Below are 27,704 nucleotides of genomic sequence, written 5' to 3'. Positions count from 1 at the left end.
ACTAGAGAGTGTACAATTCTCACTCAAGCAACTAATTTAGTACCGACCAGCTCATATCTGCCTACATGGATAGATAAATGCAAAAGGAGCCTGTGCTTGCCTCTGTTAGCTGTACAGCTTCCTGCCCTATGCCTTCTACGATGTATATGAAAATTGAACTATTCTTCTTTCTGCATGAAACAAAACTTGTTAAGAGTCATAAAAATTAAAGCCATACCAACAACCAGATAGAAGTAAAAAATGGAGGAAAGCCCATTGTACCCTCTCTGGTTCTTGAAAGCAATTGCATTGCAAATTAAGTGCATGCTGCTGCTTATCTACCATCATGTATATTGCAAAAATGGCAGTTGCTTTTGATAAGATTGTTAACAAGTCTCGTGTATCATACCTCCAGCTGCAACAAGTTTCTCTACATGTGCGACTACATGCTTTCCATAAGTATATTTCTTCAGTGCATTCAAGTGGACCTTTATCAGTGAGAGGATCAGCTCACACTGCTGATCATCGCATGTCTCCAATACTTTCTGCACAACATAGTTCGCAAACTGGTCTTTCATCATTGCCTGACAACCATAAACACAAACAAGAATGTACGTTGCCAGGCATACATATATACAATAATAGCCGGCAAGCATGAAGCTCACAAACAATCGATACAGCCAAAATAGATTTTGTCATGCATAAGCATGGCACTTTTAAAACCAATATTTTGGGTAGCGACCCTATATTTCAGACGCAGCAGCGGCACTCTCAATCAGTGGGGTCAAATTACTTGCATTAATATGATTAGCCATCATCGATGCTGCTGCTGAATTCCTGAAGTATACACCTGTTCCATAGCTTGCAAATGCTGCATTTGCAGCATTTGGATAATGAGAAGGAGAACCACCTAGACTAGCAACTGAAACTGAAGGTGCTTTCAGATATGAATTGGCAGAGGAAAGAGTGGTGCCAGGCTCTTCCATCAGCCCATTTGGCCTGAAAATTGAATTGCTTAAGTCGGCTACAGGCCCAGCATCCTCATCCAAATCATGATATGACGATTTAACTGATTGTGGAACTGAGGGCAAACTTACTTAAAGTCCTGGATCAGAATTTTTTGCATAAGGATGCTGAGGGTTCTGAGCACCTGGAAAGAAATCTCTGCTGATCATCAATCTCTTGTTGCAGCTTCGATTGCACCATAACATTTTCATCTATTGATGCGGTTGAGGACAAGTTCAAACCAGATAAAGCCGTCACAAGATCATCAGATTCAACAGTACCAGATGAGACACCATTGAAGGAACATGAGCCATTGCTAGCCTTCTTTTCAGTGCCTCCAAGTTTCACACCCACAGGTGGTAGGCCAGGGCTAGGAGTTCTTGCTGCCAGCTGAGGATCAGGAGAAGCACTTCTCAAAAGAGATGAGCCTAAAACAGATGAAAATGTATGTGATGCCGGTAAACCAAATTTGTTGATTACATCCATATTTTGGGCATTGCCACCAGATCGCAGGCCATCTACAGGTCCTATATCACAATGTGAAGAAAATTGTGCTTCAGCAGAACCTAGTGGGTCAGCCCCATCATCAAATGTATCATGACTGGCTGCACAAGATGGGTGCCCCAAGATGGAAGTTGTGCTAACCAGGTCATCCTGCAATAAAGATTAACTATATTTACCCAAAACAACTAACAGAAAGGCAGTGTAGTAACCAAAATTCACAAACATAATGAAAAAACATTCACCTTGTGATAAATAAACATAGTGTTGGAGGAACTTCAAACAGTTTCAATATCCACTACCTCATATCTTATTTTCTATTTTTTACTCCTTATCGAATACCTCCAAATACATATTTCTAAACCCAATGGACAAGCCAAAACAATCAAGGCCGGAATTAGACTCTAGAAGAAGCAGCAGTGGAAGCAACAAGGTGGCGAGCTAAAATGAATAAAGAATTAAAGGCCTGATAATACAACAGGCAACAGAAAATGAGATAGCATGACAAGGCTACCGACTGATAGGACAGCAAGCAGGAATATGCATGAAGTTGAAAACAATGTCACAATTAAAAAATCCAACCATACATTACAAATCTTGACAAATGTGGATGATTTTCTTCATGATTTTGCATCGCTTCGTTGGAAAGCCAAGTAAATATCAACCAATCAGAACATGGGTCAACTGTATGGTTCAGAAGTTCAGTTATTCAGATTGTTTAGGAATTCTTGACTTGCTTATTTAAGTGGATGAAAATATTAATAAATTGATTGATAGCCATTGATCAACAGTTGGGGAAGGATCAATAATAATGAAAGTTTGAAATTTCTTTCACAACCTTTTAAAAATGGATTTGCTTGTCTATCTCTCCTTTTTTTTTTTGCTAAGGATGTCTATCTCTCCTTAAAAAGACAAAAAAAAAAGTCAATCTTTCATGGTTACTTATTGCTATATATCAGATCATTTCCTAAGAATCTGAGCCTTGTGAATCTACCAGCACTCATTCAAAGTACACCTCCCAACTACCTGAGAAACATCATATAATCATCCTCATTATAAGCAAGCATGAAACCTACCAGATCGACATAAAAGAGCAAGCTAAGAACATCAACAGGACAAAATGAACTGTTACTAACTGATAGCAATATGAGGCTTTAAATCTAGTCCGATACGTTGGCCACGATTACCTGGCATCACCCAAATACGTAAAAGGAAAACTATCAGAATACCCATTAGAGATGTATCATCTGGTAGTGGTCACAAGATTTCAGCATCACGAGGTTAAAAGGGAAGAAACTTTTACAGCATATTGTTCTTTTCACAACATAAATAGAACAGATAAAAGAAGTTGGTATGTATGCGGTAAAAGACAAGAAGATTTTGCGTCACCGAAGATCACCTGAAGGACTTCCACGTAGCTCTTCTGCCTGTCAAGCTCTACTTCCGGCAGCCCAAGAAGCCCACCTGTTCCGTTGTCCAGCCATCTCACCAGAACCTGGCGCCCTCCTCGGCTCCACCTCACGATCTTCTTCTTTCCCGGCTGCATCGAGAAGAGCGATCTGCTGCCCCCATCCTCTGCCCTATGAGGCTTCCTCTGGTCCCCAATCCCCCCAAGTCCCGAGCTCCCGGCCCGGAACCTAGGGATGGACCGCCAGTCTTCCTTTGAGAGCAACGGCGGCGGGAGCCTGGGGTTCAGATTTACATGCGAATAGTAGTAAGAGGGGTAGGCTGGATTGGACCGAAGTTCCTCCGTGGAGAACCCGGTGCCCTTCTTGGCTCTCAAGATATCCGGCAGCACAGCACTCGGCGACCCCTCCACAGTGGGAGGAGCGGAGCCGCTGCGATAAAGATTCAACTCCCTCGCTCTATCACTCGCCTCCAGCCTCCTCTGCTCCCGGAGCAGCAACCCCAAATCCTCCCCACTAAATCCATCTCCATCAGAGACCTGATTCCCATATCCGACAACAACGTTAGCGGGCTCTCAGTGCCCATTCGGCATCCAACAAGCCAACGAAACAACGACAGAAAAATCTCGCGAAGAAGAGAAAAAGGAAGCGACTTACGAAGCTCCAAAGCTTCAAAATACAAAATTCGGGAACTGGAAACACGATGTTTAAGCTAAAAAGATCGAAACATTCGTCATTAAAACAACGATTCCGACCAAGAAAACCCCAATACCGGAGCTCCGGGACCAACCACCCCCTGGAGAGGAACGCGGAGGTGTCCGTCCGGTGGCACCGACTTCGAACTCATTCGAGAATCCAGCGATCGGAGAGCAAAGGCGCGATCTTTCTACATCGGAGCTCGCCGTATTCCGCGATCGACCACGGGTTCCACCATTAAATCTTGGAGAGGGAGAACAAGGAGAAGAGCGGGGGTGAGAGAGAGAAGGGAGGAGAGGAGCGAGGCGAGCGCCTGGGTGGTTGATAGGGGCCAACGGCCCGGGCGATCCCGACCGTGGGATTCACAGACGGGCGGCTGTGATTGATCCGGGCAGGGGACTCGGGCTAGCCAGACAGGAGGGTGGCGAATGGGGATTGCCGGATTGGGGAGCAGCGCAACTACTGATGTCGTGCTCGAAAAGCGCGGGGTTTCGGGGCGCCACGTCAGCGGGGGCTAGGATTCGGGGCGCACGTGCCCCAGAGTTCCCCGGCGCAAAATATCTTGCCTAAGATTTCGTTTTCTAATAATTACTTTAACAGAAGTATTCGCTGGATTTTTATCCAGACATCACAAAAGGATAACAAGATCCAGAAAATTTTGCATCAGATTTAGCTCGCCATTCTTTTAAAGAACTCTCCACTGGTACCATCGCCTTATTCTTATCTCTTTATCCCAAAGCTGGATATTTTATCATCCAACCCAGCACGCCCGATGAGAAACATTACCAAATCCGTTGACACGTGGATCACAAGTTTGCTCGTCATTTTTTCTAATCTTCATTTATATTGCAAACGAGTGTTGAGAGTAAATACACGGAAGGGATAAGAATAAGATTGGATCTAAAACTTTCCATGGAGGAATTATTTCCTTGGGGGCCATGGTAGAGAATCATCACTCTCTTGAGCCTATCATCGCTAACTTTGATACAGCATATAACTGGCAATTAAGAATTCAGCAATGCCTCTCATTCAGCAAGAAATTGTCTCTTCTCGATCAGTCTTGTCCTCCGCAAACCTCACCCCTCGCCCCCAACTCCCAGGGAAGCACCAACCGCTTCCCCCACATCCATGCCATCGCCCAGAGACTCTGCTTCACTCCATGTCACGATCAATTGCGACCTCGAGGACGAGAAGCAGAGGGCTCATTTTGCCATGCTGCTTGGCCCCATGGTCAGCGGTGATGTTGTCGATGATGGCATCAGAGGAGTGGAGAGAAATCCAGAGGATGAGAGAAATACATTTACATCGTATCTGGCTTGTAACCAAAATTGAAATCCAAATAGATTAGCCCGATGCATTTGGTTTGGAGCCGAAATCAGAATCCAAATCAGATTTAAAGCTAGAGATGGATATTCTTATTTCCTCATCGAATCAAAATGAGAATAGAACTCCCCCAACCAAATTGCTGAAATAGAAGCCACTCACTCCTATTCTCATTTCAGTGTCGAACTCTTCTCTAACCAAACATGCCCCTACTCGGTAGATGAGATAAAGTTTTAGAGGGGGGGGGGGTCGCAATTTTATTATGACCTTACAATAAGTGCAGCTAATTAACAAGGAAGTGGTGCCCCTCAAGTTCTGCACGACTATGCATTCCAATGCCCCAAAGTGAATTGATGACTTAATGTGCAAAAGAATATCCAATGTTTTTTTCTGCATTGGATGAACTGATCTGAACCCCTCTATCTATATATGCATCCCAATGTTTCCATGCATAGATTTCAAACCATTAGTCTATAAATAGACACCGCAACAAAAATAATTTTTGACGGCAAATTGCTTGTGGTATTTTTTATTATATATCATTATAAATTTTCTTTTGTTGCATTACAAAATTGAATTGGTAGTCGGCCAATGAATAACATATAAAATTAAAATTATTCTACTTTAATGGTTGAAGTTTTAAAATTGAATTTTAAAACTAAAATCAGCAAACTTTGATGTAATAAATGATACTAAATAGCTTCCAAGAAATACATTCATTTTTTTTTCATTTTTATAAAAATATACCAACAGAATCTAAGCAAAAAATTTCAAAGATTTATTATGATTTACTAATATAACTATTCATGAACAAAACTCAAGAAATCAAGACTTGGTTCTTTCTCCCATAGTAAAATATATATCATGTGAAATATATGGTTAATCAAAATACGTTCTCTAAGCTGTAATTATTGATGATGAAGTTTGATCCACTGAACGGTCTTTTAGTCCTCATTTAGTCCCTCAATTTAAAAATCCAATATTACAAAGGATATAATCAGCCTCCTCAATCGTAAAATCAAATCTTGGTTCAGCCTCCTACAGTACAACTTAGATTATGGGGATATATAGTCAGTAAACATACCATCTCTCGCATTAAAATATATCCTTTCCAACAAAACATGATAAATTGTATAGTCTATTTACTTTTCATCCAATTCCTTGATTTAAGACACAAAGTTTTTAGTAAATTCTTGTAGAAGTTATTGGAGGTGATGATATAATATCAAGCTCGTAATGGCGTCAGCCATTAATTGGCATGGAAATCTCCGTTCCTACTTCCAAATTCTCCCTATAAATGTACTGCACTTTCACCTGAATATGATTCTGCTTTTCTCCAGACAATTAATCGTTTTATACAAAATTCATACACCTTCTACCTCCTCGTTAAGACGATGATGTTACGGCTGGGCCAACATAGAAATGCCCAGTATTGCTCAGCGAACGATCTCAAGCTAGCTAGTTGAATGAAAAGTGGCCACTTGGAGTCTTGGACAGAGATGGCTAGTGTCCTTTTGGCTGTTCTCAGCTTGAAGGCCAAGCTTTGCTGACGTAGCTGGGTAAGAAGCCAAGATTGGCTTGCAGAACTTTTCTCAAAAGATTCGCTTGTAAAATTTCTTGGCTCATCAAAAACAGAGGAGGAGCAGGGCTAGTGCAACAAAGAAATCTCACACTAACGAAACTTCCAACAACCGACTTGTACTCTACTACTTCCTTTCCATCTTCACTCATTACAAAAGTTGTGGTCGCCCATCATCTATCTTCCTTTATGTGACGTTTTAGCGTTATTAAAACATTTCAGAAAACGAAAAAAGATGTTGGTGTGATAAATTAAGAACCGACATGGTTCCAATGATTTGTAGCGTCGCTACCCGGTATTCCTCCTCATTTCATATAAGTTGGAACAAAGGGGTCTATTAGCTTTCCTTGCTAGCCAGTGATGTTTTATATTTCCTAAATACATAGCCGAGTCCTGACCCACCCATGCATCGGTTACTCCCCTTTTTAAACCTCTATAATTTGTGTTCTTTGAACCTTGCAAAAGTAAAACATTGCAACTTTCGGAAATAAGGTGCACAATGCCAAACCAATATAAATCTCCCCACATCTACCCACTTGTCGAGTGGGCACAGCGTCTCGTGGCAGCGGGCGGCCATCATGCCTCCCTTTAGCTATCTGTTGCGGTTAGAAATCGACCTGATGCCGAGCTGATTAGGCTGCTGGAGGGCTTGGACAATTGGTTATTCGGATCGTAGAGGTTCACTGAAGATCACGATGCGCCTTTAGGTGGCGAGGTGGTGGTCGTTGTGCTCGGATGATGACTCCAACACTGGTCGCTTCTGAGATGATCCTAAGAAGAAGAGATAGTGCTCGGATCTTTGCTCTGATGCTGGATTCTATCTCAAATAGCAAAGACGAACAAGTCCTCATATCGAAGAGTGTTCGACGAAGGACCCTTCGATGTCTAAGTTATACGGATTCTCATAAAATAATGGAGGTATTGTGAGAACGGCAGAGCAGCAACACGTAGCACAAGAACGTAAAAGGGCTCGAGAACACTTGCCTGGAGAGACCCCTGAAAATGATTTATATAGGCAAGGGTCAACGCTCGTTGCGGAGGAATTCGGGTGTATGGCTCGTCCAATTTTGATAACCCATCACATGTACCAAAAGTCCGACACGAGCATTTCATCCACATATTATGCTCTGTGCAACTCGCCCATGCGGTTATGAAAACTGCTCATGGTTGTGGCCGAGGTGTCATCAATTGGAGAAAGAATTTAAAATTTAACGGGCTTTCTGTGTGCCTCTAAGTTGGCCGTATGACGAGTTTTGACTAGTTGATCGAAAGCTTTATGGTGAGCTCTGATTGATCGGTGTACCTCGTCGACTGTGGTCAATTCGGAGACATATCAACAATGAAAGATTTTTAGCCACTAGAAAAACTTTGCAACAACTATCAAGCAAGAGCCGTAGGCCATGTCAAAGCGCACCTTCTTGCGTGCCTTTCCGACCACTCTCTACGCAGATGCTCCCTCAAGGAGTAAGTGGGTGGGTATTATATTCTTAATTGGAGCGAGCGATTCTTGCAAGCCATCTGCAACGTCGGTAATTTTATCACAGCTTTTTAAGGGTTCGGATTTTGACCGGGCTTATAACTCATGAACAAGAAGAGGTTGGGGAGCCGGTGCATGTCGATAACCCACTAATCCGATTCGAAGCAAACCCAAAGCATAGACTTGAATTTAGGTTTAGAGAGTTCCATACTTGAAAATTAGAAACATGACCAGATTATATACATGTGTATATACCATTCTTGAGCACATAAATATCTAATTTCATATATGCATATATACATCTGCCAGTATCTACCAGTTTTTCATTTTAATTGTAAATAATAATTCCAAAGCGCACCGAATAGTTTATTAAATATCCGAGTTCGACCATTACTTGATCATTGTTGCATCGAATATTGGATATGGGTATCGATATTAAATTGGATTTCAGTTTAAATCTGGATCCGACAAATGTAGTTTGGAATTGGGTAAAATACCACCGAATTCGATCCTTCCAAGAAGAGGGACTTGGGGCAAAGGCTGCCGCTAGGCGAGTCTTAACGTTGGTATAAGAATCATATTATGGCAGCCAAAACAACAAGATGGAAGCTCTCCAAGACTTTTTCAATCTTTTCCTACCGGTCCTATTCCGAATTCTCAAGTTAATAATGACACTAATATTGATTGTTAATTTTATTATCATTCCCTCCGAGGTTACCTATGGTATACGTCTTTGGTTGGTCCGCACTGTAGACTTAAAAAGACGTTGTTAGTTGGTTAGTTGAGGTCAGTCTTTAATTTGTGGAGACTCAGTTGCAATTAGTTCTGCCCACAAGAAGGGTGGCTCTCTGGTGTGGGCCCTTTGTAAAGACTCGCCACGATCCGATCCACTTACGGTGCATTCTGTTCGGTTTGTGAAAAAATTTTTCTCATCAAAATATTTTTTTAAAAAAATAATATTTAAAAATATAATATAAAAAAATAATTTTGATATATCTAGTTGACTATGAAAAAATAGCAAATTTCAAAGTGACTTATATAGGGCATCTACTTCCTAAAAAAAATATTTGATGGTGACAAAAAAAAAAGGTAGAAATTTTGAATAAGTAGAAGGTAACTTTTTTATATCCCTCATGCATTTTTCTTTCGATAAAAATACTACTTTTTTATTTCTCTTCTTTGAAAACTTCAGCCAAACAAGAGGTTTTTCTTTGTTTACCATACTTTCTTCTCTTCTTTTTCTCTGAAAGAAGGAAAGAAAGCAGACTAGATGTGCAGTGGATTTGAGAAATCTTAGATGATGTGGAAAGACGTGGGCTCTTCAGAGATGGAATTAGTAAGAGGTCATGGTGCAGTCGGTCGTGTAAAATTTCGTGGAAGGCGAGCAAGGAAACCTTCTCTACTTTATGCGCTGGCGCATGATGATAGGGATATGCATTTCGCGGGGGGGTTAAAGAAGCTGTCTAAGAGAATTTTGGTCAATCATGGTTGAGAGTTTCTTTGCTGGTAAAATCCACCGGCATTACCCACTGTTCTTGGTTGGCTTGTTTATATATAGTCTAGTGGCACATTTATAGTTTGGTCGGTTAAGTAAGATCGGTATTACATTAATTTGGTAGTTGCTTGCAGTTTGAAGTCATAAAATTCCTTCTTGCCGACTCTTGATGCTTGCTGGTTGAACAGGTGATAGAACCTAGTCCTGTTATAATTGGATAATTTGGAGGATAGGGGTGCATACATTAATTTACTCAAGGGAAGGAGCATCTAATAGATTCATATGATTGCATGAATCGTTGAGAAATTTGAGATCAATTTTTTTGTCAAAATTTTCTTCTCGTGAAGATCCATTAATACATTCAAATGCTTCACATGGAGAGAGGATTTGAGAATGTTGTGGCTACTAAAGGAAACATTTTATTCAAGTAAACAAACATTGCTCTACTTTATTATTGTACTTGTACTTCTCTCTATATGGTGAGGTATAGAATAATAGATACATTTCTACCAAAAAAAATAAATACTAGATACATCAAGAATGCTACGAGGCAAAACCAGGATATATATATATATATATATATAATTTGAGTCATTCTACTCCAAAGCTATTTTTGGATAGTTATGAATATAGGACTAATCCAGCCTGTAATCATATGATCTTGCTTGTTATGTTGGCTCCATCTACGAATGCTATAGGATTTTCAGTTCAATCATCTAAACAAATCCTAAAGAGTAATTGAATCTATGAGACAACTTGGTTTGCATATTCAAATGTGGTCTCTATCGTTAGGTTTGTTGTTGACTACCCAAAAATCAACCAACGGGACATTCACGATAGCAGAGGCATCAATCCTTTTTCATTTGGGCCTGACTTTAAATGTATTAAGGACTTGTTTGGCTTAGAGAAAAAGAAGGAAAGAAAATATGGTAAACAAAGAAAGTCCTCTTGTTTGATTGAAGTTTTTAAAGAAGAGAAATGAGAAAGTAGTATTTTCATGAAAGTAAAATTTATATGTTTCATAGGAAAGAAAAATTCATAAAAGATATAAAAAAGCTACCTTCCATTTATTCGAAATTGGAATCTTTTTTTTCTTTCAAAACTATCCTTAATCCATCAAAATTCACTTTGAAATTTAGGAAGTAGATGCCCAAAGTGGGTAATGCCGGTTGATTTTACGCCAGCAAAGAAACTCTCAACCATGATTGACCAAAATACTCTTAGACGACAGCTTCTTTAACCCCCCCCCCCCCTGAAATGCATATCCCTATCACCATGCGTCAGCGCATGAAGTAGAGAAGGTTTCCTTGGTCGCCTTCCACGAAATTTTACACGACTGACTGCACCATGACCTCTTATTAATTACATCTCTGAAGAGCCCACATCTTTCCACATCGTCTAAGACTTCTCAAACCTACTGCAAATCTAGTCCGCTTTCTCTGTGGTGGTTGCATCTACTAAGATTTCTCAAGCATTACGCCCCCTCCCCTAATGCTAGGAATGAACAACGTCAGAAGAGAGAGGCAGAAGTAGTGCTGAAAGCACTCGCGCAATGGCATTCCTCTTTTTAAAGTTTGCAGAAGCGAAGGACCGCACAAAGGACCCATGCATGCATGCGCGCGTTTCCGATAAAAGCATGCATGCATGCAGTGTAACGTACCCTTTCCGCGTGCACTTTTGAGTCCGAAGGTGTGATCTAATAACTTGCCGATGAGGGTTACTGTGAGTGTGCGGAAAGGAGCACCTGAAAAGAACCTCGACCCTCCAATTTGTGGTCCTAAGATTCCATCCAATTTGACTTGCGATGGAGCAGAACGTACGCCCATGGCCTTAGTCGGATAAGCATCAGCTGCTAAATCCCAAGAAGAAAGAGCCAAATCCAAGCATTGAATATGTTTGATTGAGGAAGAAGTGTAAGTATTCCGAGCGAATGAAAAAAATAAAACAAAAAGAATACTTGCACTGAGCCTATGGGAGCATCTGCGTGCGTGTCAATTTTGTGGGGAAGTCAACCGAGCTATGCCACAACGGAGAGATCATGATGTCCTACATATATATCAAAAAGAAAAAGAAAAGAAAAGAAAAAACACTAAAGAAAAGGGAATTGTTCTTTGTTATGGAGCGGTAGTGGAGAGCAAGGCCCGGAATCTCACGCTCTAAAGGGAAAGGATGGCCTTCTTTACGAAAGAGACACGTACGTCCCCCGCCCCTTTGTTCTTTCTTTTCCTCCACGAGGGAAAGTTGTCTTAAAGTCAAAGCAAAAAAAAAAAAAAAAAAAAGTTGTCTTAAAACGCATACATAAAAATCCCAGGGAAGCACATGTATTTGCCTCACTTATTACTACATCAAAACACAGCAATGTTGCAATAAAATTGCCGCTCAAAAACCCAAGGATGATCACGCACGGTAATTTTCATATCGTATGAACAGGCAAGATGCCAAACTCAGGTAGATTTAAGGAATATGGAATAATCTTCTTTACAGATTTGAGGAGATTGATCACCAGGTCGAGAAGCAAGTATAAGCATTTTTCTAATTTGCATAATTTTATGGTCGGTGCATCAATTTGAATGGCACCAACAATATCCTCTATTAGATATCATGTTCATGTTAGTCTAGCATTGTATAATAGGAATAACTTGTCATGCTAAAAAATCATGTCATTCCTTAAAACTTATTATGAAAAAAATGAAATAAATAAATATTAGAAGTGCAACAAACATAAAAGAATTTTTTAAAATTTATATTTTATGGATGCGGTATTTTGATATTTCTTCGAAATTAGAATAGAAATTTTGTAAGAATCTATTCAAATCCAACATAGACCCTAGCTTATGGTAGATTGCATATGAAAAAAAGAAACTATGAATATATATATTTTTTCTTTTATTATACTTAAATAATGGATGGTACAATTAGAATTTTCGTATCAACTCTTAGGAATACATATAAGTTGCCAATAGAATTGGTGGATGCCCGACTTGGCTGGGCCGATCCGTGCATCCCATCTTGACCCGTTGGACGGACTCTGTTCCCACATCGCCGCCGGTAACGCCGTCAGCTCCGAACCAGTATTATATCTCCACGTGTCACGAAAGGTCAAACCCGTTGGCGAAGGAAGAAGCGTCGCAAGCACGCCAACGCGCCCACGCGGTTCGGCCGTTTGGGCTTCGTCAAGCCCTTTCTTTATATTCCCCACTTCTTCTCCACCCTCTCCCAGCTCCCCTCTTCTCCTCCGCCCTTCTCTAACGTTTGGATGTCGCCCTCTCATTTGATCTGATTAGATTTTATTTTTATTTTTCCCTTAGTTTATTTTTGTTTGTTTAAAATTGTGGGAGGTTTGGATTTGGAAATCGGATTGTTTGTATTAATTGAAGGGATTCGATTGATTTCCTTGCCGAAATCCGAGGAAAGATCGGATTTTTAAGGCTTCTACCAGAGATCCTCATAGTATTTGGAAGGAAAGGTCGAATCTTTCGGTTTTTGGGCTTCGTTTTTCCTTTATAAATCCCTTCCTCTCCTGCGGCCATGGCCACGGCCTCGTCCTACTGGTGCTACCGCTGCAACCGCTTCGTGAGGGTCTGGCCCCACGATGCCATCGTCTGCCCCGACTGTGACGGCGGATTCCTCGAGGAGGTGGAGACCCCTCCGCGTTTCGGCGCCGCCGCCGGCGAGCCCCGTCGGCTCCGCTTCACCGTCGCGCGGCCCTACCACCAGCGCTCCGACCTTCGCTTCCGCCGCCACCGCGGCACCTCCGCGGCCGACCGCTCCCCCTTCAACCCGGTCATCGTCCTTCGCGGCCCGGCTGACGGTGGCGGCGGGGACGCCGACCGCGCCCCTGCCAGCAGCTTCGAATTATATTACGACGATGGGGCGGGATCCGGCCTCCGCCCCTTGCCGGAGAGCATGTCGGATTTCTTGATGTCTTCGGGTTTTGAGCGGCTCCTGGACCAGCTCTCCCAGATGGACATCCATGGCATTGGCGGTGGCCGGGCGTGGGAGCAGCCTCCCGCATCGAAGGCTGCCGTCGAGTCGATGCCCACCGTCGAGATCGCTGCCAGCCATATCAAGATGGACACCCACTGTGCCGTCTGCACGGAATCGTTTGAGCTCGGGACCGAGGCTCGGGAGATGCCCTGCAAGCATATCTACCATCAAGATTGCATCTTGCCATGGCTTTCGCTCCGGAACTCTTGCCCTGTGTGCCGCCATGAGATGCCCACTGATGTGCGTGGAAGGAGTGGGGCGGAGACGGACGGTGATGAACAGACTCCCATGGGTGGGAACGAGGAGGATTTGGTCGGCCTCACGATATGGAGGCTGCCGGGTGGTGGGTTTGCAGTTGGGAGGTTCTCAGGGGGGAGAAGAACAGGGGAACGGGAGCTTCCAGTAGTTTACACGGAGGTCGATGGTGGATTCAACTCCAGTGGTGCAGCGAGAAGGATCTCGTTGGCCTCTACAAGGAGTCGGTCGAGGGAGAGCGGAGGAATTGGTCGGGCATTTCGCAATTTCATCTCATTTTTCAGGCGCTTCCGCTCTTCTTCCTTCACTTCTTCAAGATCAACTTCAGATTCCGGTTCCGCTGCTTCTCCGAGGCACCGAAGAAGTTTGGTCTTCAGTAGGAGTTCACGAAGGCACAGTTCAAGTTGGGCATTGGAAGATGGGAATATTAGAGCAATTACAAGATGGTGACAGAAAAAAAAGTGGGAGAAAAATTGCCTTTCTTTATCTTGTAGTATGTTCAGTTCAATTTACGGTAGTTGTAGTTATCTGTTTTCCTGTGTCATATAAGAGGAGGAAAATAGGATCTTAACAGATGGAGCTTGAGTGTTTTTTCCCCCATAATTCTATCGTAAATAGAAGATATTCGAGGGGAAAAAAATTGCAGTTTGCTGCTATTGTTTCTCTTTTGGGGCTTGGAATTGAACATTGTTCTGGTTTCTTGTGAAAGACAGGGAAGAAGCTGTATTGCTGAGCTAGGCTTTTTGATATTAGGAAGGTGCATGCTCTGTGTATAATGCTTACATTAATCCATCATTCTTGTTTAAGTTGTGCATTTATTTCTGAAGCTTTGGTCAGTAATACTTTCTTCTTTTTTTTTGTCATGGGATGCTGCTTTTGAATTATCTCCATTTTTTAGTTATTATGCACTGCAATATAGTTAAGCCTCTGTTGCTCTAGGTGGATCTAAATCTTGCTGTCTATGGGCTCCCAGTCTCCTCATTGCAAGATTTCCTCAACCATGTTACTGGTTTTTGGTTAATGGTGAGTATGCAGTCATCTACAGCTGCGAGATAGGTACGAGCATTCCTGAACGGCAATATCCCTGGTAGTCAGAATGCATGCTCTTTCGTAGACAAAATTAGGTGAATTGTTTAAATACTTGCTTTATTTAGGTCTGTTAAACAGTTTGTATCCATTGATTTTCTTACTCATAAGAGAAGTTGGTTATGTGATAGTTTTTCATGATTTCTCCAAATAGATAATAATAATTTGACACTGAGGTTGCATCGAATGCAAATTATCAAATACAGATTTCATGTACAGATATTATCATCCAGGATTGTTGATATATACATTGATGTCCTCTAGATTTTCTTAGCATCTGCCTAAATGATGTAAAAAATGGTTGCTGTCCCATCTGAATTGATCTTTATCATCTTTCCGTTATGGCTGGGATGCTCTTCCAAAATTTTGTGACTTGTTTTCCAGATCCTTTTCTGAATCCATGGCCATTTATTTCTAATTTACCTTGGTATTTAATTTATTACATTTCTCTGTTGAGTGAATAATTTCATTTGCAAATATGTCTGCTTACGCCCTTCTGCTGGACAAGATATTGATCATGCTTAGCTCAAATAAAAAAAAAAAGAGGAATTGATCAATTGATCTTATGCTAAACGCACTTGTCATCTGAGAAGTCCAACAATCCCTGGTGATTTTATGTTAAATAGAACTCTCCATTACGAATCCGGTTTCAGATTCTCTAGATTCTTTCTTTACGTGCTGACAATCACTTTTCTTCTCCTTTGAGTTACGTTGCTGACTAGCCCTCAAAGTTTTGCTCCGTTATGGATAATAGTCATATGCTATATTATCGCCTCATGTTTCTATTAGTAACTAGCAAATTCTTATTCTGCACCTGATGGATCGTATTGTTACATATTTTTTATTTCTTGGTCTTGGTTGGGGATTTCTTTGCATGTATAATAGTCTAGTTAGAACCCTAAGTATGTTCAGGCTGCTGCAGTTGTGTTTCTTTCGTCAGGGTGGTTGACCTGCATCAGTGTGAGGCATTATTTGAGAAGGCCTGTTTTTTTTTTCTTTTTCTTTTTCTTTTTTGTGTGGGACATCAGTGTGAGGCATTATTTGAGAAGGCCTGTTTTTATTTTCTTTTTCTTTTTTGTGTGGGACATTGTATGATTATTATTGTAGCAGTTCTTGTGCACTTAGGCTGACATTGACTGATAGATGGTGGTTGCCCCGCTCAACAACTGTGTTCATTGTTGTGTGTCTTCTTCTTGATATTTAAGAGATGCGATTGATTCCAGTTTATAAAAAAATTTCTGCTATCTCCCCTCCAGCTCATTTGGTTGGCATGTGATGTTGTAGCATAGTGTCCTTTCTTGTCTATGGAATTTGGTTTTCTACAGTATGCTTTTTTAGTGCATCTGACTGAAGCACAAGAAGTAAATTAAGGCTTGAATCCTCACTTCAATTTTGGAAATTACTTGCAGAGATCTGTTGCCTGCGAAGTTAGTTCCCCCAGCATGCCCTTCCAGGTCCTTGCTGGGTTTAATTGTTTACTTTATTTCATGAAAGTCTTCTATTCAATAGTTTGAATCTTATCCTGTCTATAAGATATTACCATCCAATGGCATGTAAAACTGAAATCTTATGCAGGCCTGAGAGTTTCTATATGATTTGCTGCATCAGAAAGCTTTATCCTGTTTGGATAGAGCAACCAAACTAGTCATAATCACTAGTTTCTCGCCTTTTTATAGTACTTGATCTGCCATTAAAGTTTATGAAAATAGAAGTTATTTTATATTACACCATGCCTCTGAACATGAGGTTTACATTTTTAGGCTTGCTAAACCAGGAAGATAATTTGATCAGTCTCCTTTCAGAAACAAATCAGAACATTTCGAGCGAAACTTAAATAAATTTAATAGAGGGGCAAAATAGCCAAAGAAACAAATTAGAAGCTGATCAATTTGAGATACCATACATGTCCTCACAAGGTGGAAATGTCATCCTGGGTGAAGGTGGTAAAAAGAATTGGTTCTCTTATGATTTCAAAACCATCTGATTTCAGAAAATAACTGCACTTGAGGCTTAAGTTTGCTCCAGGCCTTAGAAAAGCTAGTCAAGGTCAAAGAATATAGTCAACAGAACACGAACCATGGGATTCTAAGAAAGGGGGCTGAAACTAGTAAATCATAAGATATTGTTTGTTCTATCCTCTCATACAAGCGCCGACATTCATTGGTTAGTTTGCTAAGATACTCTTCCCTTGCATGTTTTAATTGCCTTGATATTGTCTCTGATGGCTTGTATTCAGCCTGGTCAAAGACTTCATACCATTTTGTCTGATCCTCGCTGTTTTATTTTATTGCTGATGGGGTCTTTATTCTCCCAATAGTCTGAAACTTAGATGTGTTTTTTTTCCTTGACTAGGAGGTTAGTAGAGGCTATTAGCTTATAGTTCATTTTATTTGTCTTATGCCCGCATGGCTAAAGTATTGTCATCTGGGAGTCTGTCAAATATTTTTTTTCATACTCCGCAATGGTTCTTGTTGCCGTAGTCCAACTAAGACACCGAGCTGGCTGAGTTGCCAATGGATGTTGCTTGTGCTTTTGGAGACTCGTCTATCTTTTGGTGAAACTTCCGATCCTTTGGCACTAATTTATTGCCGCTGGAAATTGATCGGGGCATGGAGCCAACTCAGCCAGCTTGATACATTGATGGTATCGGCTCAGGCGGCAACAGTTATGTGCAGAAACTTATATTAATGGTGATGGAAGTTGATCCATGGCCTTTGGAATGGAAGGCAAGCCGTAATTCTGATATCCGAGTTGGATAAAGAGGTTGATTGTGATGCCTTCTTTCTTTTCTTGGTTTTTTAAAGCAAAAAAAAAAAAAAAGTGGCCTTCTGGTAGCAGTTGAATCACATCTCTTTCAAGGTAAGAGAGCCACCCTCTCTCGTGGACCCAATGGTCATACATCCAGTTCCCCAAACCTCCACCACTTCAAGTTTCAAGTACTGTTGGTCGATGGCTTCTCTTTTCTTCCATCTGTGAGTCTGCAAACTCCCTTTTCCTTTTTACTCTTCTATTGGGAGAACTGTCCAACCCTTGGATGCAGGTCATGGTAAATTTGGTCTTAGTTGAGGTCTAGTCTGCCAAGAAAATTGGAACGATGGTTGACGCAAGATGGTAACATAATATCAAAAAAGAAGTGGGTGAACGGAGCCTTGGACCATTAACCAGTTCTTCCATGCTTCGCATTCCGGAAGATAATCTTTATGCGTCAAGAACATCACAAAGATATGGCTCTGCCAGAGTAATGAATTTAACTCTCCTAGGATGTAATCACAAAATGGCGAAACCCAAAACATCACAGAGGCGCCCACATCGTGATCCAGCAGGCATCATATGACAAGTGCGCAAATGGATAAGTGAAGACAGATATAGTAATGGGCTTGGAACATCTTAGTTATATTAAGATAACCAGTAAAGAGAAGAAGTGATTTCAAAAACCAAAAAGCAAAGAAATAACTAAAAAAAAATTCAAAATTTTCAAAAGCAAAGAGAGCTAGTCTTTTTACAACCAAGTTTGATGTACATATGTATTTTGAATCAATCGATGAATTATATCTAAAATAGGTCGGCGACATCTTAGTAATATTAAAATAAAAAGTAAAGAGAAGAGGTGATTTCAAAAGAAAGGCAAAGAAGTAATTAAAAAAATTCAAAAGGAAAGTGAAGTATTTTTTTCTAAACAAGTAAATTAAAAACTTATTGCATTGTCAAGAATGGGATTCGAACCCATGCCCTTTCGGACCAGTACCTGAAACTGGCGCCTTAGACCAACTCGGCCATCTTGACTTTGATGTTAATGAAGGTTATCCTTTCTAATAAAAGGAAATACATAAGCAAAGGCATCCAATTCTATCACCTCAAATCCTGCTGCACTGGTATTAACTTTAATGTCATAAACTCACACCATTCTCTTTATATAATCAAGAAAGAGATGGATTTGTTTCGCATCTATATATGAAGGTGAATCTAAACAAACATCAAGAGACTGGCTTTAAATTTTTTATTTTCAATGCTGTAGGCCAATAGATCTTAAAGAAACAATGTTAAGCCCAACTTATCTCTAGGTTGATGTACGGAAAAAAACCCTCTTCCAGCTCCTATGTACAAGTTTCTTCTTTGTTTCTATACCATGTCCTCCTCTATTTTTTCTTTTTTTTCCTTCTATTTCTTCTTCTCAATTGGAAGAGAATTTCCAAAAGTTAGTTTCTAAGAGATCATATGAATTCTTGTCTGGTTCCAATTTGACCTTTTTTCATTGATACAACATGTTCGTATTTATTTTGCTTTTATATTTGTTGATTCTTTCCTCAAGAAATTTCTTTTTTCCCTTTTTTTTCATATGGATACATATATTTGATGGCAAAAATAAGGCAAAAGAAGTCAAGGGTTTTTTTAATTCTTCAAATTTCTTCCTATATCGATACCTTAAAGTTGCATGTGTATTTAATTATTTTATTTTTTTAATGTAAAATTAATGCATATAATACCAATTGAAATATTTGGATCCAGCATCTAGATTAAGTCTGACACTTTAATAATTCTGTTCAATCAAATCAGCTTAAAAATTTGGGTTCTCATATCACACTAGGGTTTTAAGGCTAGGTTATTATCAAGATACAAATGTCAATGCGCAAGTTTTAAGTCAAGATTGAATTTCTGTCAAGACAAAGTTCAACTTATGCTCTTTTATATATCAATAATCATTTATAAGGCTCCATCCCAATCTTTTAGTCGGCGCCGCAGGTTTAATCCATTTTATAATCAAAAGTTGATCCAGCGCGACTTCTAAATTTGATCATGTTAGGTTTTGTTAGATTGAAGGAGTAGGCTGGATTTTGTAAGATCAAACCTACTGCTAGCCCAATTACAATTTTTGCTAAGTTGGCTAGTTTTATACGTATGGAGAGTTTATAATCAACTATATTTGGTAGAGAAAACTACTATATTGCATATCCCTTTATGCAATAATATTAAAAATATATAATATTTTTGAACAAAAATTATAATAAAATATTTTAAAAAATATAGTAAATAATTAAAAGGATTTTTGCATGAATATCGTCCTAAATATCAATTTTTGCATGAATACATTTCCAAAATTGATATTTGCATGTATACCCTTGTAAAATACTTATTTTGCTATTCTACCCTTTTTTTTATTATTGTTTTTGCATATGTACCCACGCCATCTAATACCGTTAAAAAATTAATGATTTTAAATTAAAATGACTAAAATGCTCTTAATGAGTAGATGCGCAAAACAAAATATTTATAAGGTTGTTACAATAGAAAATAAAAAAGTAATTACAAAATTTTAATTTATTTTTAATTAAAATAAATATAATTTTTATTAACTTTGTTAAAAGAACCTTTAGGGGTTTCTGTGCAAAAATAATGTTTTATGAGGGTAAAAAATAAATAACCAAATATAAGCCGTCTAATCATGGTTAAATAAATTAAAATATAGTTAGTATTTACGTAAATTTAAATTTTTAGTAGATTATTCATTAACAAAATAATTAAAATTTAAAAACCATCTAATCATGATTAAATAACCAAATATGAGCCGTCTCTAATAGCGTTAATTGCGGTGGCTTCTGACCTGCTGTCTCCTGGAGCCGTGGATGTGCAGGTAGGTAGAAATAAAATGAAGTCACCGACGGTATAAAATTTTGCCTCCACAGCTAATACTTGTTACCGTGCTACGGCCTACGGCCCGTAAACTTTCGTTATTATTAACTGTGACATCGGAGCTATGACATCGGAGCTATAAACTTCTCCGCGTGGACGGTTTAACCCGTGGCTTTCACCTTCTCTCCTCGGCGCTACGTCCTCCTCTCTTTCAAGAAGGGACGTCGCTCTCTCGCTCGCTTTAAAGAAGAGGAGATCAATTCACTCCGCGATAGATCCGTTCCTCTCGAAGAAAACAATTAAACTACTCTTCGATCCTTGGGTAAGTCCAGTCCTCGTAGATCTCCTCGAGTTCGTTCTTGAATCACCGAGGTTCGAATTGAAGATTCTAGGGTTCCTGCCAGAAAGACTCTGGAACTTTTCTAAACCCTAATTGTTTTAATAGTCGTTTCTGGGGCATTACCTTTAAACGCTAGAAAACTCTTAAACATCGATCGCTTGAGATCGTAGCAAGGCGATTTGACGCAAGAATTCCGAGAAAAAGAAAATCAAATATTTGAATGGCATTATGTTCGTTCAAGCCTTCGAGATCCGAACTTTGTGTGAAAATTCACAGAAATTTGTTTCTTTTTCTTGCTAGGCGCTATTGTTTTCAAAGTTGGGAAAGGGATTCTTGAAGGGGGTTGTTCGCATCTGGCGTCATGAGTTTTGTTTTCCGGGGAAGCAGGGCAGACATCGAGAGTGGGCTCCCGGGGTTCATCCCGGAGAGGCGCGCTGCGGTATATCGCTTGACATTGCTTTATTATTATTGTTATTATTATTTTGCATCTTTAAATCCTTCAGTTTTCATGATGGAGAATGTTATAATTTCTGACGGACTTCTTGATTTGGTTTCAGCGTATGCATCCGGTTGGCCGGCCTGTTAATACCAACTCCATGGCTTTTCTCGTCACCGGTATTGATTTGGCTTCTATCAGTGATGGAGTTTGAATGCTTTTGTTTTAGATTATAATTTAATGACTATCTGATTTCATCTATATTATCATTCTTGCAGTTCTTTTGCTGTTCATGATATTGAATTCACATCAGATGTCACCGAACTTTCTGGTATTCTTTCGATCATAGCACGCACTATATGAGCTTTTCTGTTAACCTGCTAAATATGACATTGAAGAAATTTTTTGATATGAGCTTTTCTGTTGACCTGCTAAATATGACATTGAAGAAATTTTCTGATGGAGTTTCTGATTATAGCTTTGGCTAGTGCTGGGAGTGTTTTTGATGGCCACCAGCCTGAGGATGTATGCCACATGCCAGCAACTCCAAGCCCAAGCCCATGCCGTGGCTGCCAGTGGCTTGCTGAGGCATACTGAGGTGCGGCTGCATGTGCCACCATCCGTAGCCTTTGCAACGGGAGGGCGATTGCAAAGCCTTAGGCTCCAACTTGCACTTCTTGACCGGGAATTTGATGATTTAGGTATGACTTAATGTCATATTTGGCTTCTCGATTCAAGATGACTGCTGTTATGTTGGTTGATGCTCCTTGACTTGGGCTGAGCTAGCTCTTTTTGTTTTTTTATATTTTGGTTGTTAGGAAGACTCTCTGCATGCTAATCACTGAAATTCATCATCTTACAGATTATGATGCTCTGAGAGAACTAGATACTGATAATTCTTCTGAGGCTCCTTCTATGAGTGAGGAGGAAATTAATGCTCTTCCTGTACACAAATACAAAGCTAATTTACAGAAGGATTCTTCCTCAAACCGACAAAGGCAAGATAAGATAATTTTTTCTTTATATTCTTGAACCATGAATTATCTTCACTCTTTAAGTGGTTTGTCTTATACCTTGCATCAGTTCAATTTTGGTTTGTTCTGCTGAAATCAAAGCAATTCAAGAGAAAAATTTTGTTCAAATATGATTATTTGTTGAACAGTGATGGATCACCGCTGCAACAGGCATCATCATCTTCTGCATCTGCAGCTGAGGTTGGTCATTTCCTTGTAATGTCACTATATTTTTTCGGATTTAATGTTGTTTATACATCTGCATTGTTACATGTCTCCAACAGAAAATTTTAGGAGTTAATTTTGGACTTTCTTCATATTTTTTAGTAACACTAGATATTTCAGAGTACTATCACAAAGTTCAGAAAAATTGTATGAGGTGTAAATAATTCATTGATTTGATGTATACAGATACAGACAAGGACTTTGCCTTTTGTTATAACTCACCAGTGAGCAAAACAAGTTACAAAGTAATCATTCAGCTGTTGTTGATGATGATATTATCTGCATTCTTGAATTATTATAATTGTTCTTAAACTTGGGGTGCGTTTGGATATCTTTAGTCAGGTCAAAGTTTTAAATCCCAGTGGGTTGGGGACCGGCTATCTTGTCCGATGGGGAATATAGAAGAAACTAGAAAGATGTAAAGAAAGAAAATAAAGAAGAAGAAAAGGAGAAAAGAAAGGAAGGAAAGAGGAAGAGAAAAGAAAGAAAGCAAGGGAGGGAGAACAAAAAGAAAGGAAGGAAAGAAAGAAAAGGAAAAGAAAAGATAGAAAAAAAGGGAGAAGAAAAGAAAGAAAGGAAGGAAAGAGTAAAAAGGTAAAGAAAGAAGAAAAAGAAAGAAAGAAGAAGAAAAAGAAAGAAGAAAAAGAAAGAAAGAAAGAAGAAGAAAAAGAAAGAAGAAAAAGAAAGAAAGAAGAAGAAGAAAGAAGAAAATGAAACAAACAAAGAAAGAAATAAAAGAAAGAAGGGGAGAGAAGGTGAGTACATTTTGGAATGCTCGGAGTGGGTCAAGACAGGACTTCCCCATTCCATTCCATGGAGAAACCAGAACATCCCCATCCCATGGGATTTATAACCTTGGAGTTTCATGTGGTTGTAGTTGCTGCATTTGCAACCACATTTTTGGTATTTGTAGGGTTGGAAATGGGCTTGGGCCGGCCCAAAACCCATCGGGCCGGGCCTTCTTTGGGTCGGGCTACGGGCTAGTCTTGAAAGAGTTCAGCCTAGGTTTGGGCTTAAATACTGACTCCGTTTGTTTTTCGGGCTAGTCTCGGTTATGTCATTGGCCTAGCCCAACCTTAAGTCCGAACAAGGCCCGAAACAAAGTCCAAATTCAAGTCCGAATCCATTTATTGTTATATGCTGTTATTTGGAGAAAATGATGAGGAAGTAAAGGGCAAATTAGAAAGGGTTTAGCTAAGAATGATGTATTATATATCATTTACTAGGAGAGAGCCTAGTTTTTGGCTAGCCCAGTTACTTGTGAAGCAATAGTATAAAATATTAAACTTCAATTGGGTTCGGGCAGGATCTATTTTTGGCCTAAATGGGTAATTTGGGCCAGTCCAATTGGGTTCGGGTCGGGCCTAGGCCGGAGCTCACGTTGGGCTCAGGCCTCGATTATCCAAAATTTTTTGGGCCCAAGCTTGCCCGAAGCCTGAAAAAAAATCGGCCGGGTTCGGGTAGGGGCATGGTCCGACCTAGCCCGGCCCACTTATGGCCCTAAGTATTTGGTTCAACGGGTTTGCAGTTATAGTAAAATAAAATCTTGTTTCTGGTTGTTCTATTAAGTAGAATTAATTATGCCTCCACCAACTGAAGCCTTTTCCACTTGCAGTAGTTTTGTCTTGCAGAAAATTCTGCCATAAGAAAAATACTATAAAAAGGCTCAAAAAATGCTGTTTGATTTATAGGATTTTGGTCAACATACAACAATTCAAATATTGGAAAAGGGCCACCCGTTGCTACTAGAGTTTGCTTACACCCAGTTACAGTATCCAAACTACCTTGGAAAGAGTGTTTCTCTTGCAAATCAACACCTCATAACTAACTTGAATACGTTCCATTTATTATCTGCTGCCAACCTGAGCTTGAAGTTGCTAATAGATATTCTTGTTTGGGGGGTTTGTCTGTGTGCATGCATTGTGGGAGGAATGTATGAGGTTCAGGAACATAAGATCTGTCAATATTTTCTGTTAGGGAAATGGTTGCTGACATTGGGTGTGGAAGGATTCGTGAGTAAATTCTTGTATAGTAGAAGATGTAATGAACGGGGCTTGGAGAGTATCTTTAGGCTTTGCAAAGGCAGTTGGGAGATTAACACAGCATATAAATTGCAAGGGACATAAGGTGAACAAGGCAGGCAGTTAACTATGGGGAAAAAATGGTATGCATCTCTTACCAATCCTAGCTCTTGAGAAAAGTGACCTGAAATTTGGAGTAGATGGTGGAATACTTTGTTATGGAGGATGGCAATGGTAAAGTAGTTGGTTTGCAAGAATTGGTAGCACTCTTCTTGGCGAGGCTGAGAGAATTTCGAACCTAGTTGATGGAGTTGAAACACTTGGTGATAAAATGATAGTGTCTTTCTTTCAGTGACATCATTTATGACCTTTAGTTGTTTCTGGTTTTTTAATTGCTGTATTAGTTCTTGCATTTTGAGCCTTTGCATTTCCGAATATTTTAAATTTGGTGATAACAAGACTAATGGCCTTCTTGTAGTAAATATCATCTCTGTCCTCTTGTTAGTTCAAGGTTGATAACTTCAATGTTAGCTTTTCGGGCCACTGCCTCCTGGCTATTAGTTCAAGTTTTTGTGTCAGTTGACAGAAAAAAAGAAAAAAGCCTGGCTTTATCAAAATGTTGATTATTTAACTTTTCAAATCTGATTCATAAATTCTGTGGAACCCTATTTCTTCTAAATCTTATAATTCTGCCTTTACTGAGACCTGAACATCAGAACGGTACAAACCATAGCCTAATGATTTATAACCATTGTTTGGATATGATTTTTGAAAATTGCACTGCATGCCCTCCATAGGCAAGTGGCACTGGTTTGATCAACGTTGTTGTCTTTTTCCGAAGAGTCAATTCTTGCCTATAAAGGAAATTTGCCCTTGTTTTAACCGCTCAACAAAGGAAAGAAAAGGGATGTTGGTTAGACATGAATTTATCTGAATCAAACATTGATTCCACTTAGTCATATATATCATAATATGCTTTAGTATGATGTCTCTTGCCTTTTGTCAAGCATGGGTCTTATTCAATGAAATTTCTTGTTTACTTTTTGGAGATCTTCAATTTTCCTTGAACAGAATTACTTCGACTCTTTAATTTCTATCTGGATCAGCGAACTTCTAGTCCTTAAAAATCATAAATTTTAGTACATGAGGAAATCATAAAAATCAATTTCCTTGAGTTGAAATTGACCTGTTGAAAGGTGCATTTTCTCCTAACGTTTTGCCATTCTGATCTGTTTCACTATTGCCAAGCAGAGGAAGCGGGACTGTGTCAAAGCTGATGGGAGTTTGAAAACCTCAGAAGATGAACTGACATGCACTGTTTGCTTGGAGCAAGTTAATGCAGGAGAACTGATAAGAAGTTTACCCTGCCTGCATCAGGTAATTACTATTGATCGCTTGCCAGATTTAGATGGCATTTAAGTAGTAATGTTGAAGATACATTTTTAAATTAGTCTTGTCAAGATCTTCAAAACAAAATATTTTTAAATTTAGTCTTGTTGAGATCTTGAAAAATAAAAAATCTTTGCTGAACTTTCTGTTGATTGTTTTATTTAACTCTACTGAACCTGTGTAAATCCAAAGTTTCCCTTTTCATTCCTGGACTTGTAAAGAGTTCTGTACTTTGTCTAAATTCAGAATATGTGCTCATATTTTTTTAATGCTGCATGTGATCTTCCTTAGCTCTTTGATCTAAACCTTCATTCTCACAACATTTTCCATTTCAAGCTTCGGTGAAGCTGTTTTAGTACTGAAGCAACTATCAGCTTAGTTTCTATTGCCAGTGTATCTTTTGCGGGACTGCTTAGTTGACTGAAGTTGAAAATTCTTTCTGAAGATTGATCTTTCGAGTGAAATGACAGAAAATAATATATGCATTGTTTGATCTGACCCAAGGTTTACTGTCATTTTGACTGTCTGCTTAAGCATTATACTTTCTCTTGCAGTTTCATGCGAACTGTATCGATCCATGGTTGCGCCAGCAAGGCACATGCCCTGTCTGTAAACATAGGGTGAGTTCAGGGTGGCATGAAAGTGGTGGTGGTGTAATGGATGCTTCTTATATGGTCTAGTACATGAAGACACCCCTTGGTACCGGTACTGCAATGCATAAGAGCATATGGCTAATATGTATTACGTACGATACACACTTGTATGAACCCCATGTACAGTGTAAATAGAAGTGGCTCCGGGTCTATTCAGTCTGTATCTGGCCGGAATATAGGTTGGTTAGGCTATTGCATTAACAACTGTCTTAGATGAGTATTAGGTAATCTAGTCAAGAATTCTTCTTGAAACTGTGTGTTTTGCACTTGTGATTTTACCAATAATGTCTGGTACTGGTGGAGTTTGATGTTTCAATAGCAGCTTATGTTACCATCTTCACTTATATCATAATACATCGTGAGGGTCAGGTGCATATATTTTTTGGATCAGCAGCTACAGCAACGGAGGGGATGTCCATTTTAGTCGAATCTTGTGGATGCAAAGTTTTTTATGTAACTATCACCAAATGGTGCTTCAATTTTTCATATCCAGTATCTGGTGTTACAGACAAATGATGTGAGGTTGCTTGATTGATATGAGCAGTTGTTTCTCATCAGCATGGACCAAAATTGGTATTTTAATCCATGTTAAAATATTTAATGTATACTTAATTCTTTCATCAGCATGCCCCTGAGCTGGTGATTCCAACCATTCGAAATATTTGATGCACATTTACTTCGTGGGGGCCTACTTTTGCTGGCCATATGTAACGAGCTTATGATGTGAAATACTGGTGGTTGCCGAGTATTAGCATATTCATCCCCTTCTTCTTGTCTAGCGCCGCGCTCTCCTCATCTCCGGCCGCCGCCATCATCCCGCCTCCTCTTGTTTCCGCCGCTGCCTGCTGCCGTCAATCCAATTCTCCCTCCCCAGCAGCCCCTCCCACGGCCTTTCTCCTTGTCCTCCTCCGCGTATCTCTCTGCAAATTGTGTTCCACTATTTTGTAGGGAAACAAAAACACAAACTTTGACGATGATGTCAAACTGAAGGCTTAATCCATGGATAAGGAATTATGGTTTTTTGAAAATAGTTATTTTGATACAGATCTCTCATCTTCCAACAGGTGAAAGCATACAATCGAAGAAAGAAGACATTCACAAACATAGAAATTTTGGCTCCTGCTTGCACGGCTGCTGGGTTAACGTTTGAGAATTGCCATCAAGATGATTTAGATGATGATTGAACTCGTCCGGCGACTAGATTTTCGCC

The 27,704-nt window shown here is 39.7% G+C and overlaps 2 protein-coding genes, 1 non-coding gene and 1 pseudogene across 5 annotated transcripts; 2 read left to right on the top strand and 2 right to left on the bottom strand.

The window, feature by feature from the left end:
• Positions 1 to 388: 388 nt before the first annotated feature.
• Positions 389 to 4,234, bottom strand: LOC103716773 (pumilio homolog 1-like). 2 transcript variants are annotated; one of them, XM_088713626.2, is made up of 4 exons: positions 3,664 to 4,234; positions 2,885 to 3,430; positions 1,077 to 1,638; positions 389 to 978 (listed from the first exon to the last, which is right to left on the bottom strand). In XM_088713626.2, the coding sequence occupies exons 1-3, from the start codon at positions 3,736 to 3,738 to the stop codon at positions 1,090 to 1,092; spliced, it is 1,170 nt and encodes a 389-aa protein (XP_088569752.1). In that variant the 5' UTR covers positions 3,739 to 4,234; the 3' UTR covers positions 389 to 978; positions 1,077 to 1,089. The 2 variants fall into 2 exon arrangements, with proteins under 2 accessions (XP_088569752.1, XP_088569751.1); XM_088713625.2 differs by having other exon boundaries at positions 389 to 1,638; positions 3,664 to 4,229.
• Positions 4,235 to 12,654: 8,420 nt separating this feature from the next.
• On the top strand, positions 12,655 to 14,509 carry LOC103716743 (E3 ubiquitin-protein ligase RDUF2 pseudogene; annotated as a pseudogene). The gene has a single exon (XR_015974382.2). The product of XR_015974382.2 is annotated as an E3 ubiquitin-protein ligase RDUF2 pseudogene (transcript).
• Positions 14,510 to 18,491: 3,982 nt separating this feature from the next.
• TRNAL-CAG (transfer RNA leucine (anticodon CAG)) lies at positions 18,492 to 18,572 on the bottom strand. Its single transcript has one exon. It is a non-coding gene; the product is annotated as a tRNA-Leu (tRNA).
• A 2,013-nt stretch (positions 18,573 to 20,585) lies between these two features.
• Positions 20,586 to 26,810, top strand: LOC103716742 (E3 ubiquitin-protein ligase SDIR1-like). Its single transcript, XM_008804873.6, has 9 exons — positions 20,586 to 20,739; positions 21,058 to 21,196; positions 21,315 to 21,372; positions 21,472 to 21,524; positions 21,672 to 21,894; positions 22,056 to 22,191; positions 22,356 to 22,407; positions 25,704 to 25,829; positions 26,396 to 26,810. The coding sequence occupies exons 2-9, from the start codon at positions 21,119 to 21,121 to the stop codon at positions 26,519 to 26,521; spliced, it is 852 nt and encodes a 283-aa protein (XP_008803095.4). The 5' UTR covers positions 20,586 to 20,739; positions 21,058 to 21,118; the 3' UTR covers positions 26,522 to 26,810.
• The last annotated feature ends 894 nt before the right edge of the window (positions 26,811 to 27,704 follow it).

The sequence above is a fragment of the Phoenix dactylifera genome, chromosome 17, assembly GCF_051530095.1.
Source record: "Phoenix dactylifera cultivar Ajwa chromosome 17, Ajwa_hap1_PhDact_Kaust_v1.1, whole genome shotgun sequence".
NCBI lineage: Eukaryota > Viridiplantae > Streptophyta > Magnoliopsida > Arecales > Arecaceae > Phoenix > Phoenix dactylifera.
Note: the sequence above shows the minus strand (reverse complement) of the source record. Positions and strands in the feature narration are given on the sequence as shown.